The sequence below is a fragment of the Schistosoma mansoni genome, chromosome 3 (genome assembly GCF_000237925.1).
Source record: "Schistosoma mansoni strain Puerto Rico chromosome 3, complete genome".
Taxonomy (NCBI): Eukaryota; Metazoa; Platyhelminthes; class Trematoda; order Strigeidida; family Schistosomatidae; genus Schistosoma; species Schistosoma mansoni.
In genome coordinates this window covers 17,476,561-17,493,415 of record NC_031497.1, presented here as the reverse complement: position 1 = coordinate 17,493,415, position 16,855 = coordinate 17,476,561, and the positions used below count along the sequence as shown (strand labels likewise).

Below are 16,855 nucleotides of genomic sequence, written 5' to 3'. Positions count from 1 at the left end.
TGTGGTCTTTACCTATCTATTTAATATGAATCACCATCATTTGCCGGAACACAAATATTGGCACAAACGGAAACCCAAATAAATATTTACCACACAATAAATGGGACTGCAAAGAGATTAAAGATGAGTAAGATTTAAAAAGCAAATGAACAAAGATGGATTGAAAGTAAAAGTATAATGGGATTTCGATAAAGAAAAATACAGCTAGGACTAATTAGTTTAATCGAAGAAATTTCCTCCATTTCTATGGATAAAATAAAGGAAAATGACAGCAGTACCGCCACTGACTTTTATTTTGAGCCATATCTAATATAGTTTTAAGCCACTGTGTTGCACCATCCCTGCGACCGCGACCAGAGAGTCGTGAAGGATGGACACGCAAGTTCTGTATAGCTTTCTTCCATACCCAAGCACTACGTCACAAACTGACCACCTCTCCGCTTTTCCCAGACAGTTCCACCGTCGACGAATAATACGCAAGATGCAATTCGCTGGGACGATGTCCGAAGTACATCTTCAGGTCACCGAAGCAAGTGTTTTAAGATGGTGACAGCAACTGAATTGTCGTTAGTATATGAAAATACGTTGCCAAACCTCAGAATTATTAAAAAGGTGTTGCTACTAGGTGTTAGCAATTCCTTCGCGACAACAATGATTGAACGCAGAATCACTTAGCATATTCGAATCGGAGAAGCTACGTTTCACGTGATTAGTACAAAACTCCCATTATCACGTTGTAAACTCGACCTTTAACAGTAAGACTAATATCTCAACAGCGCCATAGACGATCAGTTTGACATAAGCCACTCCAGCTTTAGCCATATTTAGATTGGCCATATCAATCACGCCGCCATAAACACTTACACGGCTACCCATATACACGAACTCAACCACATCTAAATACTCACTACCAAGAGTAAGTGCAGGCACAGGCTTCAGCCGGTCTTGCATAATCACTTCACACTTGGGTGTAAAGCACATGCCATGTGTACGGACAATAATCGGTGAGGATTGCATGGTTTGAGTATCATTACAATAAGAAAATATCACCAGCATACTCAGGGTCGAAACTTTTTCTCTCCATGTAACAGAGCCCACACTACCACTACTTACATCCATCAAAGCTATCCCCAGGATGTCACCCACGACAAAACTGAAAAGAAATGAGGTTAGGTAGACCTTCCTAACCTTACATCTTGATCGGAACAATGGAGATGTATCCACTTAGGAATCAAATGGACTGTTTGGGCTTGTCTTTGGAAAAAAAAGTGCAAACAACGCTTAAAATAAAATTAGGATTAGGAATTAAAGTACGAGTCTTCAACACGAACTGACATCAGATACAATGCTGAAAATGCTGTCCATCTATTATTACAAACAATTTTCCCGCCGAGATCCAAGACTTGAAGTCCTTGATTTCATTGTTTCGTACACAAATTATGGTCTCGCTGAAACAACGCACTAATTATTTTAACGGGAAACCTCAACAAGAAACGAATGAACTATCGACGTGATATTTGATAGTCCGACAAATTTGAGTGACAAAAATTTGAAAGAGAACCAAACGGCCAAGGCCTTAACGACAAACATGGAACGAACATATGCAAACGAGATAACTTTAAACTTCTTTCTGTTGATCAGACATGGTTCTATTGGAACCTGATAGACTGCAAATATTAAATATTAGTGAAGTTAATTGTCCACAAAATTTGCACTAGAAACAACTACATCAACAGAAAATGACAGTGTCACAATTACATTAAAGTAACGTTCAAATTCAAAGGCCACTCTTGGAGCATAGGCGAAAAAGCTTATGCGGTTGCTAACTACCAATTGTCTCAGTACCTTCACCTTGCGACACAATTAAACTAAATTTCTGAAACCATGTATCATTATAGTATGAATTTTCTGTTTATCAGTCTATATATAATCCCAAATAGACGCGCGCGAAACGAATCTTTTATTATTGATTGTATCAGAAAATAGAGAGGCATTTTGTAATCATTTAGGTCGGATTTTTCACTTACAGTAACATGTACATCTCAGCTCTTTGTGCTGAGTGTCTATTACCTTTAGAGCCTTAGAAAAACACTTATTCTAGGGATCAGTTTTCCGTTAGTGTATTTTATTTGAGGTTTAAAGGATTTTTTGTTGTCTTTCTCTCTGTGCGATCATTAACAATTTTAATGGTGCGGGTAAAAACATCCTTGTGTAAACTTGTATGCTTTTTTCCGGTCGAGAATAGGATGCAGGGTGACAACTTCGACAAATGTTATCACAACGTGCGCTACGGACTCACACCGGCTGCATATAAAAGGTGCCTCAAACCACTTACACGGTTGTGCAGAGCATGCTGTTCTACAAAGTCGTTGAAGATCCTTGAGGCGACTTAACTCCTGAACATAGCTAGAAAGATGCCCTCAGATAAACAGGCAGCAGCAGATGAACAGCTTTCAGTTTTCTAGGAAGCAGAGAGAGTTATCATGAGCTCAGCTTTGGATTTTAATGGAACCATCAAGATAGACCACAGATAACAGACACATAGATTTAGGTATGGTTACGAGAAAAAGAAATAGCTCTTCGGGAAGAAATAAACCATGAGAAGCTCCAAGATGGGTGTGTCAACAGTTTCAGCCCGGGATTCATACAGCGCAAACCAGGCTGTGAAGAAGCACATCCCGAGCTCAGTAGACGACGTGATCAAGAGACATAATAAGATTAATGACTTGCTAACGTTCACATTCAGAAAAGTAAGGAAACAGTAAAACATAAGCAGCAGCCCAATCTTTTTTTTGTAATGAGAGGATTTGCTAAAAGATTATTTCATCTCACATAGTTTAGAATTGCCATCTGAATAGTCTCTTCCATTGGTTTAACGATTACACTGGTTAGACTAAGGGGTCGATAGTCATTAATTCAGTTTCTAATCCCCACTTCATAGACCGGACTGATGATTGCGTCTTTCTATTCTCCTTGCAGTTTACACTGCTGCAAAGACAAACCATACAGTATTGACAGATGTCCATCAGTTACCTCCTTTAGGGCCTTCATAATCCTAGGATGAGTATCACCAGGAACACTGGACTTATCAGGTTCGAGAAGTTGAATTAATCTTAAGACAGCTCCTTTCTGAAAATCGTCAGGGTCCATCGATAAGCCATCATTATTAAAACTAATTATTGGTCATTCACTATTGTCGGTAGAGAATACTCTACTTAAATATTTTGATAAATCTTCAGCTTTTGCAACATCATTTTCCAATATCGACAGATTTTATTTTACCGAAATTGATGGTATCCCATCACTTCCCTTAGTTCACCTCCTTATATATGAAGGGCAGCATTACCGATCTATTTTCACAATCCTTTAACTAATTGTCTTTTGGACGGAAGTCTTGAGTATCTCACCAATGTCCTGCAAGTGTTCTCAGTCTCACAAATTAGAATCTGTGCTGTAAAGATAAGGGTATCACAGTGCTTCTTCTTACATCTAAAAAGTTTCTTGACTTAGTTGTACATGGTGATGGGTTGTTATTGTCTATATGACACTAAGCATAGTATTAGCTGAGCCATTACTAAGGTGAGTATACCTTCAAATATGAACCATGCATTTTTAATTGATGAGGTAGCAATAATAATAATAATGATAATAATAATAATAATTTATTCTCAAATAACAGATTGTTACATGAGGCATGCCGGTTTACAGGCAAGATCAAATTGTTAAAGAAGTTACAATTTTCACTGTTGAAAATTACTCAGCTGGGTTGATATTTCATAAGATATGAATGTAAATGGATTTCGTAAGAAACATATCAATATCACACTTGGCGCACTTTATGGAGGTAGCGTTGCAACATACAACTGATGGTCGAGAATAGATACATGCGAAGTTGGGGGCTTTTAGAAGTTTCGAACTTATATCCTCCCGGAATATCGGAAGCATTAATAACGGTGTAGGACAAAGTCACCCGTGCCATATCTGCTTTCGGTGGAGTATCTGCAGGAGGCTGAAAAAGGTGTAAGAAAAAGGAAGGACGAAAAGCAGAGCACACAATATTCATGGAGGAATAGTTAAGGTATAACCATTTAGTCTATTAGTCTGTTACTGAAGTATTTATTAGGTAAGAACATACTAATGTGTTAAAAAAATAAGTGTGGGCAAGGTATTAGTGGATAAGGAACTGTATAAATGAAGGTAGTTCAAAAGAAAGTATGGAATTGTGTAATTATAAAATAAAGTGCTGAAAACAGTATTCCGATACAAATGGCTGTCTCCCTTTTTTTCGAAGCTGTTTGAACTCTCTTTTTTGTTTTTAGATTTTATAGGGTATAGAGTGGGCTTCGCTTTTAGCCAATTGTCTAGTTTGCTTGTAATAGGATTACTCGGTAGGAAGTGGAACCAATTCAGCTTTTTTTTAAAAAGAATCAAAGTGGTATTTTGCATGAATAATTTCGCATCAATAACGTTAGTTCGTGACATCCCACTTGACATAAGGAGCCGTAATTTAATATGTTCTGCCCCACAGACACGGGTGGATTGGAGTTATCTCCCCACCATCATGTTTGCTGGTCAGTAACGCCACCCTCCCTCCTTTTATGATGTTAGGCTCTCTTACGTTTGTGGTCGGTATGAATATTGCTTTAATCAAGGACCATATTTGGAATACACTGTCTCTACAAGTTCCATGTTACAAGCAAATCAGATGGTAATAGCATTTGTATTATGGGTTAGATATCCATTTAATATATCGTACTACTATGAATATAACTAATGGTAAAGGTTAGAAGTGACAAGTCAGATTATATGTGGTTAAGAGATGGTAAGGGCTAGTAGCAGACCAGAGGATATGATAGTAAATATTGTAAAATTTTCAGGGTAAGAAAAAATAAAACATTGAACAACTCACAAGAATTTAGAACGTATGAGCTTCTTTTGATCGGCCTTAAATGGTCAACATCCATAAGATTAGTGAGTTATCTGTCTACTTGTAATAAGAAAAATAAAAGGACATGACACTTAGGAAGAATAATTTGGATTTATCCATTAGAGAGATGCGAAAACTGAAAATGAGGGTTAGGAGCGGAAGGCCATGGTTAAAAATCAATAAATAGTGGGGAAGGATAAAGCATGTTTTCTTTAGTTTGGCTATATTCATACTAACGACAATGGAGTTCGTTATATTCTTGTTCCGTCTAGATATTGGGCGGTCCATAATAAAGTGCCTCATTGGTAGGCGGGAGTTCAAGGAATAGTTGGTGAAGTTCTTTAGAGTTTAGTAACAGGGTTATTAGCCTTTTAAATTTGGTAAAGGTGTCACAGTTACGGATAGGTATTGGCAACCTGTTCCACAATAAACTATACCGAACTGTAAAAAACTTACAACGCATTTGTTTTTGGTGTTTTTCGGTAAATAGTGTATATGCATTGTTTCTTAGTCTATAGGCTGGGTCATTGATCATAGTTGGACAGGAGGTTAGGAATGACAGTCCATTTATTGCTTTGTAGAGAAATATCAGATTGTTCCTTAACCTACGGTGCCATAAAGGTTCTAAAGAGAGGTGCTTACATCTACTTGTGTAATCAAGAGTGGTGTCACTTCCTAGCAGTTGGCGTGTAAAACGTCTTTGAACATCTTCTACTCTTATTTTGTCAGTGGTATTCATATTAGAGAAGATAAAAGAGCAGTATTCTAAGGAAGGTCGTACACATATTTTGTAGAGGGTAAGCTTGGCATCTGTCGTGAAGAAATTTTTTGTTATAAAGCCAATTAGACGTCTGGCTTTAGAAATAATAGAGGAGGTGTGTGCTTTAAAGTTTAGGCTTCCTGTGTAATTTATTCCTAGATCGTGTACTGAATTAAGTGTCTGGACTTTACTTTTATTTAAGTAAAGTTCATAGGGGTGCTTTCCAAAGTGCATGATCCCGCATTTGTGGAGGTTAAATGGTAATTGCCACTTTTCGCTCCAGATAGTTAGGTTATTGAGATCATCTTGAATCAGGCGTACACTTTCACTTAGAACCTCAGGCTTATAGCTGTATACTATTTTGTGATGTTACATATATCGTTTATATACATGAGAAACAAAAGTGGGCCCAATACACTTCCCTGGATGACGCCACTAGTTATTGGTCTAGGTAATGAGAGACAATCGTTGTACTTTACCATTTGTTTACGTCCCTTTAAGAATGAAACAAACCATGAATAGAGTGGGTTGTTGATTCCGAAGGACCGTAGTCTGGCTAGTAGCCGTTTGTGTGGAACCTTATCAAAAGCTTTCTTAAAGTCTAAAAATATGACTGATACAAGGAGTCCATTGTCTCGTTTCAGAGTTATATCATTCATGTAGTCCACTAGGCATGTATCACATGATCTGGACCTAAGAAATCCATGTTGGGAGACCGAGATGAGATTATTAGTAATTACATGTTGGACTAACGCCGCTTTAACTACTTTCTCCATCACTCTAGACACCACTGAAGTTATGTTTATGGGTCGGTAATTTTCAACATTTGCTTCAGGTCCTGTTTTAATTTTGGGAATGATGTGTGTAGTTTTCCAGGCAGTAGGGTAATGCGCTGTAGAGAGTGATATCGCAAATAGTTTGAGTAATAAAACACACATATCATCGCCTCCACGTTTTCGCATGCTAGCCAGAATACCATCTGGCCCATCAGTGTAGGAGTGTTTCAGTGTACTAATTGCCTTAGAGATATTCTGTACATTGAAGTCTACGTTAGTAATCTCACAGGCAGATGCTGTGATAAGTTCTGAATCATTAAGTGGTTTTTCATCAGTTAATGAGGAACAAAAGTGTTCATTAAATAGTTCCGTAACAAGTTTAGGATCTTCGTATACTTGTTTGTCTTTAATAAGTATGTTTCCTCTCGACTTAGAACGTTTAAGTTTATTTTGAAAGAGTGTGGTGAGTGCTGAGGAGTTATTATTAAGTTCGACAGCACGTTTTTCCTGTTCGATTGCTTTTTGTGTACTTATTGCGTCTGTCTGGACAAGTATTTCTGTCATCGTTACTAAAGAGGAGAAATCATTAGAGTTGTAGAAGCGAGTACAATGTCTCTGCAGACGTCTTCGTGTACCGACCGGTATATACAGATCTTTAGAAAACTTAGATCTCCAGTACTCTAAAGGTGCGATTTTGTTGATGATACTTTCGATGTTGTGATAAAATATATTGGTTAGTGTGTCGGTATTGTTTGCAGTAAAGAATGTTCTACAGTCAGTGCTTCTTAGGTAATTGTGAAAATTATTCCAATCTACGTTGCGATAGTTTCTACGAAGGGTTACATTTTTACGTCTACCGTTTGTGTTTTTTATATTAAGGCTACATACGACAGTGTTATGATCACTACCTGGAAACTTTTTTCCAATATACACAGTATTGGGGGTGAGGCCACTGGTAAAGATTAAGTCCAAGATATTTTGATGTCTGGTAGGGCTACTAACATATTGAGTCCACTGTCCTAGTTCTAGACATTCAATAAATGATTCATAACGTTTCGGTGCTTTGACTGGAAACCAAGAAATTTCAGGCATGTTGAAATCACCACAGATGAGCTTGCCTGTGAATGGAAGGGATGATGCTAGTGTGAATACCTCTGATAATACTGCTATTTCACCTATTGCTAAGTTAGGTTGCTGGTAGATACAGCCGAACAGTAAGGTAATGGAATTTGATGGCTTTAAAACAATCCACACCGAGTCCTTCAGTTTGTTCAGTTCAGGCATATCGCATAGTAGTGAGTTTAAGCTAGAGTGAGCATAAATAAGACATCCTCCGCCTCGTCCTTTCAATCTATCGCTTCTATATAGGAGGTAGTTATCAAGAGATACACTTAGATCGGAAATATTACTGTTAGTCCAAGCTTCAGATATCATTATAAGTGATGGTTGGTTTATGGAAGCAAACAGCTAAATCAGTCTTTTTATTGCAGATCGACCTAGCGTTGATAAGACACATTAAACAAGTGGCCTACTAAGTTAAAGTGAGTGAGAGTATCTCGATTTAAGATGTCATGACCCTCGCGTGAGTGATGTATGTTTGAAGTAATGGATTGAGCGTTTTTCAATAGCTCTGTATTTTGATAGCTAGAGTTACTGGGGCATGTATCAAATGAGCTAGTGAAGTTGCTTGGGGAGTTTATCCAGGAGGAAAGGGTGGGAGTACTTTCTGGTGCGAACTGTACGGGGGTAGCGAGTTTATGTTCCGCACTTGGTTTGAAATGACTAGGGCTATATGCTTCAACAGGGGTGCAACTAGGGGCCTTATTCCAAAAAAATCTGGTACATGTTGACTGTAAAGTGTACTGTTATTTGCAAGACAGTTTTGATGGTTAAGCTCGTAGCCTCTGTTATAACTATTTGCGCTAGTGCGAGCATGAGAGGGGTCTGATGCTCGTAACTGGAAGTGGTTACGACTGTTGTTATATATGGAGGCTGTCTTCATGTGGTGGGTTGATACTGGAAAGTTCTCATTCTGAGAGTAATTACAATTGTGATTCTAGGGAATGTACATAGGGTGTGGGGTGAGGAACCTGTAATTACCATGCTTATTAACGGTTTTAGGCTTGAGAGGGTGAGTGGAGTGATCAGTATTCTGATAGTTTTTGTGAGTGTGCGTGTAAAAAGGTTTGTTACGCTCAAGCGTACTACCCATTGTGCGAGGTGTTGATGGAAAGTTACATGATATCAGCGGGTAGAACCTATTCACTGTTGTTGGGATACCCACAGAACAGTTGGCCTCAATCTTACGTGTCCCCCTATTTCGTATTTTGGATTTTATCTCCCCAGTCTTTTTTGTCAGAGATAAAGGATTTCTTTGTCTCTGTGAGATGAACTTAGGTTCATTCGAATCCTCTTGTGAAGTATCTCTTGGGGAATCAATTTTTACATGAATATGTTTAGTTGGGTGTGTTTCGTTACACGGCCCACATTTTGGTATTATACTGAGCGAACACCCGGGATCAGAGATGCCGTCACGCCTTTTAGTGACAGATGGGGACCGTATCTTATTCAAAGATTTCAGATCTGCAGACTCATCTAGATCTACGGATGGACCAGTCGTTTGTGGTATAACATCATGCTTGTTATCCATGCGCTTTATATCAATCATTTTGTTGCATACTGTCTTTAGCTGGTTTTTTACTATCATCTGTCATACGATTCTATTGCTTCAGGTCTTCTTATACGACGTTGACACGGTGTTAGGTCAGGAGTGACTTTAATGCTTTTGTATGGAACTAAAGAGCTGATATTTTTGCTCAAATCAATAAACTGTTTAGCATCGTTACAACAGCCAAACTTAAATAGTAGAGGGCAAGTCAATCTATCCGACTTTTTTCCAAGGCGGATGACTTGGCAGTTGACCTTCAGCATATCGCATGCTTTAAGGCAGATGTCCCTCAACTTATTTGGGTGTATGCGATCAGGGAGATTGTAAACTACTGCATTGTGGGAAGACATCATTCTTTTCGTAACTTCTTCAGCCACAAACTCCAAAATACACTCAGCTTTAGTGAGTTGTTCGAGATTTTTATCGGTATTAATACCCCATATGTGTGTGAGGGGTGCTAGTTGGTTAAGTCTACTGTAAATTTCGGCTAGGGAGTTTTGTAACTGACGAATGTCAGTACTATATCGATCAGCATTCTCGTATACGTGAGATACACTGTTAGACTCCTTGGTTTTTGGTATATTGGACCTAGGCCTAAGTAAAGCATGCGGTTTGGTGGACTGTGTTGACTTTTTGATGCACGTGGGCATTTCGCTTTTTATGTCAACTAGTCTTACCGTTGGCATACTGCACGAAGAGATATAGGGGTTGTTACATGGGGAATCAGGTAGTGTTAGTGATACTTGTGGGTAGGTAGAATGGGGTTCAAAGGATAAATGCTTATCATTTTCAGGTACTGAGTCATCAGTCTTATGAGTTACGGACTTTGACCTTTTAGTAGGCTTGAAAGCTGGTGAAATCTCTCTTTTACCCGAGTTACTAGACATATTTTGAAGCTGTATGAGTTAAAAACCCGTCTAACAGATATATATGAGTATATAATTATTTCTACGTTTTAACCAAGTTAACAATAGGATCAGAGACTATTAGTATATAACGTATTGCAGATAAAAAGTGCTCAGTTATAATATAGGGAAGTACTGATCAGTGAAATCTCTATTAACTGGGCAAGTGTCGGTTAAAATTTATTAACCTAGAGTAAAGTGTGAGCGATAAACGCGATAGGATGATAATCTAAGGACAATACAGCCTACAAAAGAACAAGTCTAAGAATTTCTAAACCACGTGAAAAAATGTTACCAGTATTGATTGAACAGTTTGCTGTTGCAGCACACTCTAGTACGAAAGCGACGTTTGCTCTCCACAGATGTGGGAGAGGTCCAACCTGATCATTTCCCGTCACAAGTAGTGAATATGAATGACGAAACAGCGTAATCACTATTTGCTAACAATGGAAGAATATGTAGGTAAACATTCGCTTTCGGGACCTGATTGCTCAAGAATCCACCAAGCGTTCTTCCTAAACTGATCTTAGAAATTAGTTGCTCTGTAGAACCTCACCGCTTTTGTTGAAAACATGGTAAGGCCAACAAGACAATTTATTATAAGGTGGAATGCCATGAAATCGACAAGGAGAACTATTAAAAACAAGATGCCAGCCAGTAATCCTATAAGTATGATGCATCACGCCTAATAGTTCCACTCGTTAGCCAACTTACTGCTTTTGTGTGGAAGAAATTTCTACTGAAACCGAGAAAGATATATGTATATGTGGAATATGTAGGCAGTAATTCAGCATTCATGAACGACTGTTCAAGAACATGCAGTGGTATGGGCTCCAACCACACGATCTCTGAATCCGAGCGCATAATTACTGAGATTTACATTCAACATGTAACAGATCAACAATGGTGGACGCGAGAACAGTTGTTCGAAATGGCATGGTTCGGTCATGCTGGCGCAATCATGCTTTATAATGTTTTTGCCTTTTGCTTCAAATATATTACCCTCTTTTCAACTCAAATGTGTTATTCAGGAACGCTAGACGTCATATTGCTGATCGTCGTCACAGGGAAGGTCATTGTGGGAAACGATAAGACCTCCATTTAAAATCTTATTGATTAGGTAGTCGCATCAAAAGATCTACACTTTTGGGATTAGGTCTATTATTGTAGTAGAACTGGTGTCGATCTAGACCATAATTCTACAAACTTTTGAAATAGATACAAGCACTTGTAAGTGCGACTGCCGAACGTTTCTGACATGACAGGATCTGTGCCATAAAATGATTAATTAACAAATGTTCACCCACAGGCATGATAAGTGGAAGAGCTACATAAGTTTATAAGTTTCACTAAAATGTTACTTCGTATTTGTAAGTTATTTCACTGTTGCAACATATTCAGATGAATACTAGCCAAACTAGTGGTGCAAAATAATGCGAACATTCACCGAACTTATGAAGTACTTCAGGTGTTGCGTGTACTTCGCACGTATTACGATTTTCACAAAAACTGAAAACATTGAGTATAATTCTCAAATTTACTCACAAATCGTTCATTGGATGAATAAACGTGCACGCGGTCAATATTAAACATCATTTCATATACATAGATCCGTTTATCGTTTCGAAGGGAGAAAGCAGAATAACATTAATGCATCTTATCTCGTTTAGTCCGCGTTAGCTACCTACAGCCTGTGATAACAGACATTTTATTTTTGTATCCCAATGTGTGGAAAATTGTATTTCTGACGTTTCGTGGCGTGACATAAGCTTCTTCCTCAGAGTGAGTAAGTAAGAGTAAATAAAAAAGCAAGTGACTTGACACTCACATATTCAGGTCTATCATGATTTTAATTCTATCAAAATGAATCTGCATTGTTTCCTTTTTATCATTTAAACTTCTGTTAATTTAATTCGGTTATTTATTCGCTCTGAAGATGTGGCTTATATTAAGTCAAGAAACATCAGAAATACGATGTTCTACACATGAGGATATAAATATATATATTTAATATTTACTTTCCACCCAATTTATTTGAAACTATCTATTTCAGCCTTGGAGTTGATAAATCCTAATTACAAAATAGGTTTAAATTACTTGCACAAAAGAATTTATTCTGAAATTGCTTCTAAAACTAATTAATTTAGTATAGCATGGGTGTCTATAGAAATTTAATAGAGTGAATAAAATATCGCAAGTATATACCTTATACAAAAGAGCATTTTGCGACAGCGATGGTAACAAAGGTCCAAAGGGCTAGAAATAAGTTGTTGCGTAGCGAACTAACAGTGATAATAAGTTACAATAAGATAGTTAAAGTTCAGTTAATTTAAACAAGATTCCTTTATCAGAAGACGGGTACCAACCTGATGTCTTGCATCCATGAGATGTTTACTAAGTACGCTGTTAAAAGTAGTTCTCTTTCTTGTCCGAAAACGTATTAGAATATGTTCGAAAATACAAAGACATGCCCCTCCTTATGTTATACCATGTAGCTGCTTTGACAGGTACAACTACATTTGTTATACAGTTATCGATACTCCAGCGCGCTTTTCGGACGGGAAGTTTAGTCCTAACGTGATTTACATTTCTCAAACTTTTGCTGTGTTCTTACGCAGCAAAAGCACCATTTCTGATCTAAAGAATCTATTCTGAGTTATGTGTTCGGTAGATTAGCGTTTTGAGTTTCGCACAACTTAATAGTTAACTGAGGTTTCGCCTCAGCTTACTATTCGGTTTGTTTTCATTTTTTCACGTGAAGGCTAGTTTAAAGTAATCATAACCCGTTTTTATCCATTTTTTCTTAGTTTTAGTGCACTGCATTTTTTAACGGTCTTAGGCTTTCTGCTTGCATCTATAAAACAGTTTACGTCTATATAGTCATGAAAGCATCATGCAAACGACCTGGATCTCGTTTTGCTGTTGCATCTGACATGCGGTTCCATGAAGCGTGCACAGATATTACGGCATCTGCTTACAACAGACTCAGCAAGTCGGATCATATGTGAGTATGTGTCATGTGGAACATGAATGCTGTAGTTTTGCTGAGTAACATCATTATCTTATCGAAAGGCCTGCGGACTAGGTTGCCAGCAAACGTGGAAAATGACAGTGATAAAACGGTAAACAATCAAGGACGCACAGTGAGAACAAAAAGAATGATATCGACATGAGTTTCCCAACCGCTAGGTCCTTATAGCCTGTCCAATAACGACGATGACGCCACTACACTTTCGGCTGAACAATACTCTCGGACGTTTCAACCGACCCACATCAACCATACTGAAGAAAGCTTCATCTGCAACTGCACAGGACTTTCCGAATTGAACCTGGTGTTTTGGAAACTGCAATGTAGTGAACAAGAACACGAGTGGGGACAATCGAATGTATTTGACATGAAAATAACGGACTATCTCACTAAAATTTGACAACTATACAGTGAACAGTTAGTTTGAAAACTATCAATCAATTGTCTCAATCTTGACTCTTCCTTCTGCAAATATCAGTCCATAGTCTCCGGTCATTATTGTACATGCATTTTCATACCAATTGCGTTTCGTTTCCGTTCTTCGGTTATTGATCTTCAATGCCCGACGAAAATTATATACTACTTAAGTGGTTATCAGTAGCCAACACCACAGCAACACCTAAGGAAAGAGATTCCTCACAGCCCGGATATGGTTCGTCCAGCTACACTAGTGGAAGCAGCTCCAATCCTGGCAACATCGCTTGGAGTGACGTTCCCACACCCGCTAAGTCGAGGCAAACTACCGGAAATTTGGAAGCTGACTCACACTACACCAGTTTTCAAAGGAGTTCCATTCGGCGAAACTTCAAGCTACTGGTCAGTAGCAATTCTCTCAATACCCTCAAAAATTATAGAGTTTCTGATATGTGATGGTATACACGACTACTTATTATCCCTAGACTTCCTCTCACTCTAACATCCAGGTTTCAGGAAGGGTGAAAGAGAGAAAAAAATGAACATCTAGTGAAAGGGTCCAACCATGATAATAATAGTGTAATGAATATCGAATTCTGAAGTAAACCAACAATTAAAATAATAACAATAAGCCTTTGATGCACTCAGATAAATACATGTAGATTTACGTAACTGCATACAGAGTGAAACCGGGTATTAGTATAAACATTTGTGCAATAATACTTTAGAATGTGTAAAGTAGTCCATCTGAGACATGTTGCAGACTACAGTTACAACTTAGGAAACTCCTCTCCAGAAGTATCTTAAATCGAAAAAGATTTAGAAGTGCTGGCACCCTATGATTTGAAGTCTTACTCTAACTGTGATAGAAACGCCTTTCAAGAGAGCAAAGCACTAGTAACATTGAAACGCATTTTTGGCCAGTTTGACGGAAGAACTTTCCACACAATCTTCAACAGTTTTATTCATCCCCATTTAGAGTACGGAAACATAGTATTTCCTCCTCCACTCCAAAAGGATAAGGACACTCTGGAGCTTATCCAACGGCAAGCCACGAAATCAGTTCGGGGATCCAAATTCAAACCTCGTGAAGAGCGCCTCCAATCACTCAAATTTACCCATTAGAGTATAGGCGTCTTAGAGGTGACCGTCTAATGGCTTACAATATCTTTAACACTTCTGAACATGCCCTCAAACACCTACTTAAGATTAGTCCCAATACAAACTCAAGAGGTAACACTCAGAAACTGGAGACTCAACATAGCAGAACGGACTGTAGACACAACTTCTATTCCTTAAGAGTTGTCAAATGCTGGAATTCGCTACCGACTGAGCTATTCCAAGCGACTTCCCAGGAGTCCTTTAGGAAGACACTTGACCTTCTCTTAATGATTAAGGATAATGTCTTATTATGATTTACAAATTTCTTTTTTTCCTCTATTATCCTTAATATACCCAGGTTCCTGACTGGAGGTATTGGTGATCCACTGCTACTAGACACGGAAGCGCGTTAAGCGAAAGCTTCTTCTTTTCCGTCTACAACCATTTGAACCATTTTATGAATGGTGTGCTTTTCAACCCCTGATTGGATTATCGAAATTTTTCTGCACAATCTTAGTAGTTCGGCTTCAATATAAATTTCTGGTTAATGCAGTGTTAATTCTCTTGCTGATTGTGGTTGCTATGTTATCACTTTCAAAGTTGAGACATGCAGATACTGATTTTTCATTGGCTTTAGTCATACGTACTTACTTTTCTTTACGTTTACATCTGCCAATAATATTTCGTGGGTAGCAGTCATCTCTTAGTCACTTTTCCACGTTCATCAATTCTTCTTCCAGTTTGTCGACGGTTGATATCCTTTCTACCCTGTAAATATAGTGTTTTGACTTACGTTTTATTGTAACTGATGAGACGAAAACCACCGAAGTTCAGGCAAAGACCACTCCAAATACTTTTTCGATAGAATGAACGTTGGAGTGTCCAGTTCTCCTCCTTTGTACTGCAGAGTCAAGAAAAGGGAACTCGTCATTCTATTCGTCTTCTGTGGTAAATCGTATGTTGGGGTGTTCATCGTTAGATAGTTCTAACATGTGAATCGCGTGTTGCTTGCTGTTGCAGACAACAAATGTATCGTCAAAATATCAAGAGCAGTACGTCTCTCTTGTTTAAGCTCCGTGTTTTCAAGGATATCTATTCAAATATGTCACAACTGTATCAAATGATTCCCCGTTGTTGCACTGTCAATTTAACGGTATGTGGTGTTGTTGAACTGGAATTGAACGTTTTTTGTGCACACAGGCAGTAGCTTTTTTAATTCTGGAATTGATAAAGACAGGAGATTAGGATTCTGACAATTCATATCAATAGTTTCAAGAAGTGATATTTTGGTGATCAAGGATGTTACGTCAAAAGAAACCATGGATATACCGGTAACATTTACGTAATTTAGTTCATGATCAAATGAGTATTAATCCTTTAACGTATAGGTCGCTAATCTTTGACGGACTGGTCCCAGCTTATCTTCCAAGCAGCGTGCAGCTGTGTGATACGGTGAACTGATCATTAACAAGATAAGCCCAAGAAAGGCTTGTGGTTGGGTACCTTTGGTAGACTGTACATATGACCCAGACATGAGCTGCGAGGTCTTGAACCACTTGAAATTGAAGACGTAGTCGTTTTCGTCTTTATATGTTCTCCAAGCATCCCCATTATTCGTTTTTCTGTTTAGTCAATTAAATCTTCATTGGATTTGTCCATCTTGAATCTCAGTTGATCGTCTAGGATTGGTTTCATTTTACTGATATAAACAGCAGTGTTCATGAGGACAACACTCGAACTTTTATCTGGTCGTAAGATTATTACCTCATTTAACTATCGTCAAATTATATATTATCGACGTAACTTTTTATATTCAGAGATTCTTTGTGTTGTTCATTGGTTTAGAATTGAATAATAGAAAGGTTTCAGTCATTTGATTAGTTGATATGACCTACAATTTGCACATCACGCAGTTTCTCGATAGCTTTTCACCTTAACCGGCGCAATTCTGAAAATATCAAACGAATAACGACATAAACGGTTAAACCTCAAAATGTAAATCAAATTCGATACGTAATTGGAACATCAGCCAACATAATGTAGCTATAAGTGTCTTACTCGAAAAAGCTCCCTTCATTCCCAAAACGTACTGGAACTTTACTCAGTCTCTTAGTGTTTCAAAGAGTCGTAGGAATCAAGTAAGGTTACCCACAAACCTCAACTATTACTATGAAATTTGGAATGACGTTCATAATACCACAATTAGCTTACGGTTTATATGCAAAATGAAATAATTAAAAATATTACATATCAATATGCATGAAAATTTTGTTTGT

The 16,855-nt window shown here is 38.0% G+C and overlaps 1 protein-coding gene across 1 annotated transcript in view; it reads right to left on the bottom strand.

Annotated features, from left to right (window-relative positions):
- Smp_168160 (putative ubiquitin ligase E3a) overlaps window positions 1-1,797 on the bottom strand; it is a 29,512-nt gene extending 27,715 nt beyond the window's left edge. Inside the window, exon 1 of the mRNA XM_018799463.1 lies at window positions 1,759-1,797. Within this exon, the coding sequence (XP_018651250.1) occupies window positions 1,759-1,760 (2 nt within the window). The 5' untranslated portion in view covers window positions 1,761-1,797. The remainder of the gene's footprint in view (window positions 1-1,758) is intronic.
- Window positions 1,798-16,855: the final 15,058 nt, after the last annotated feature.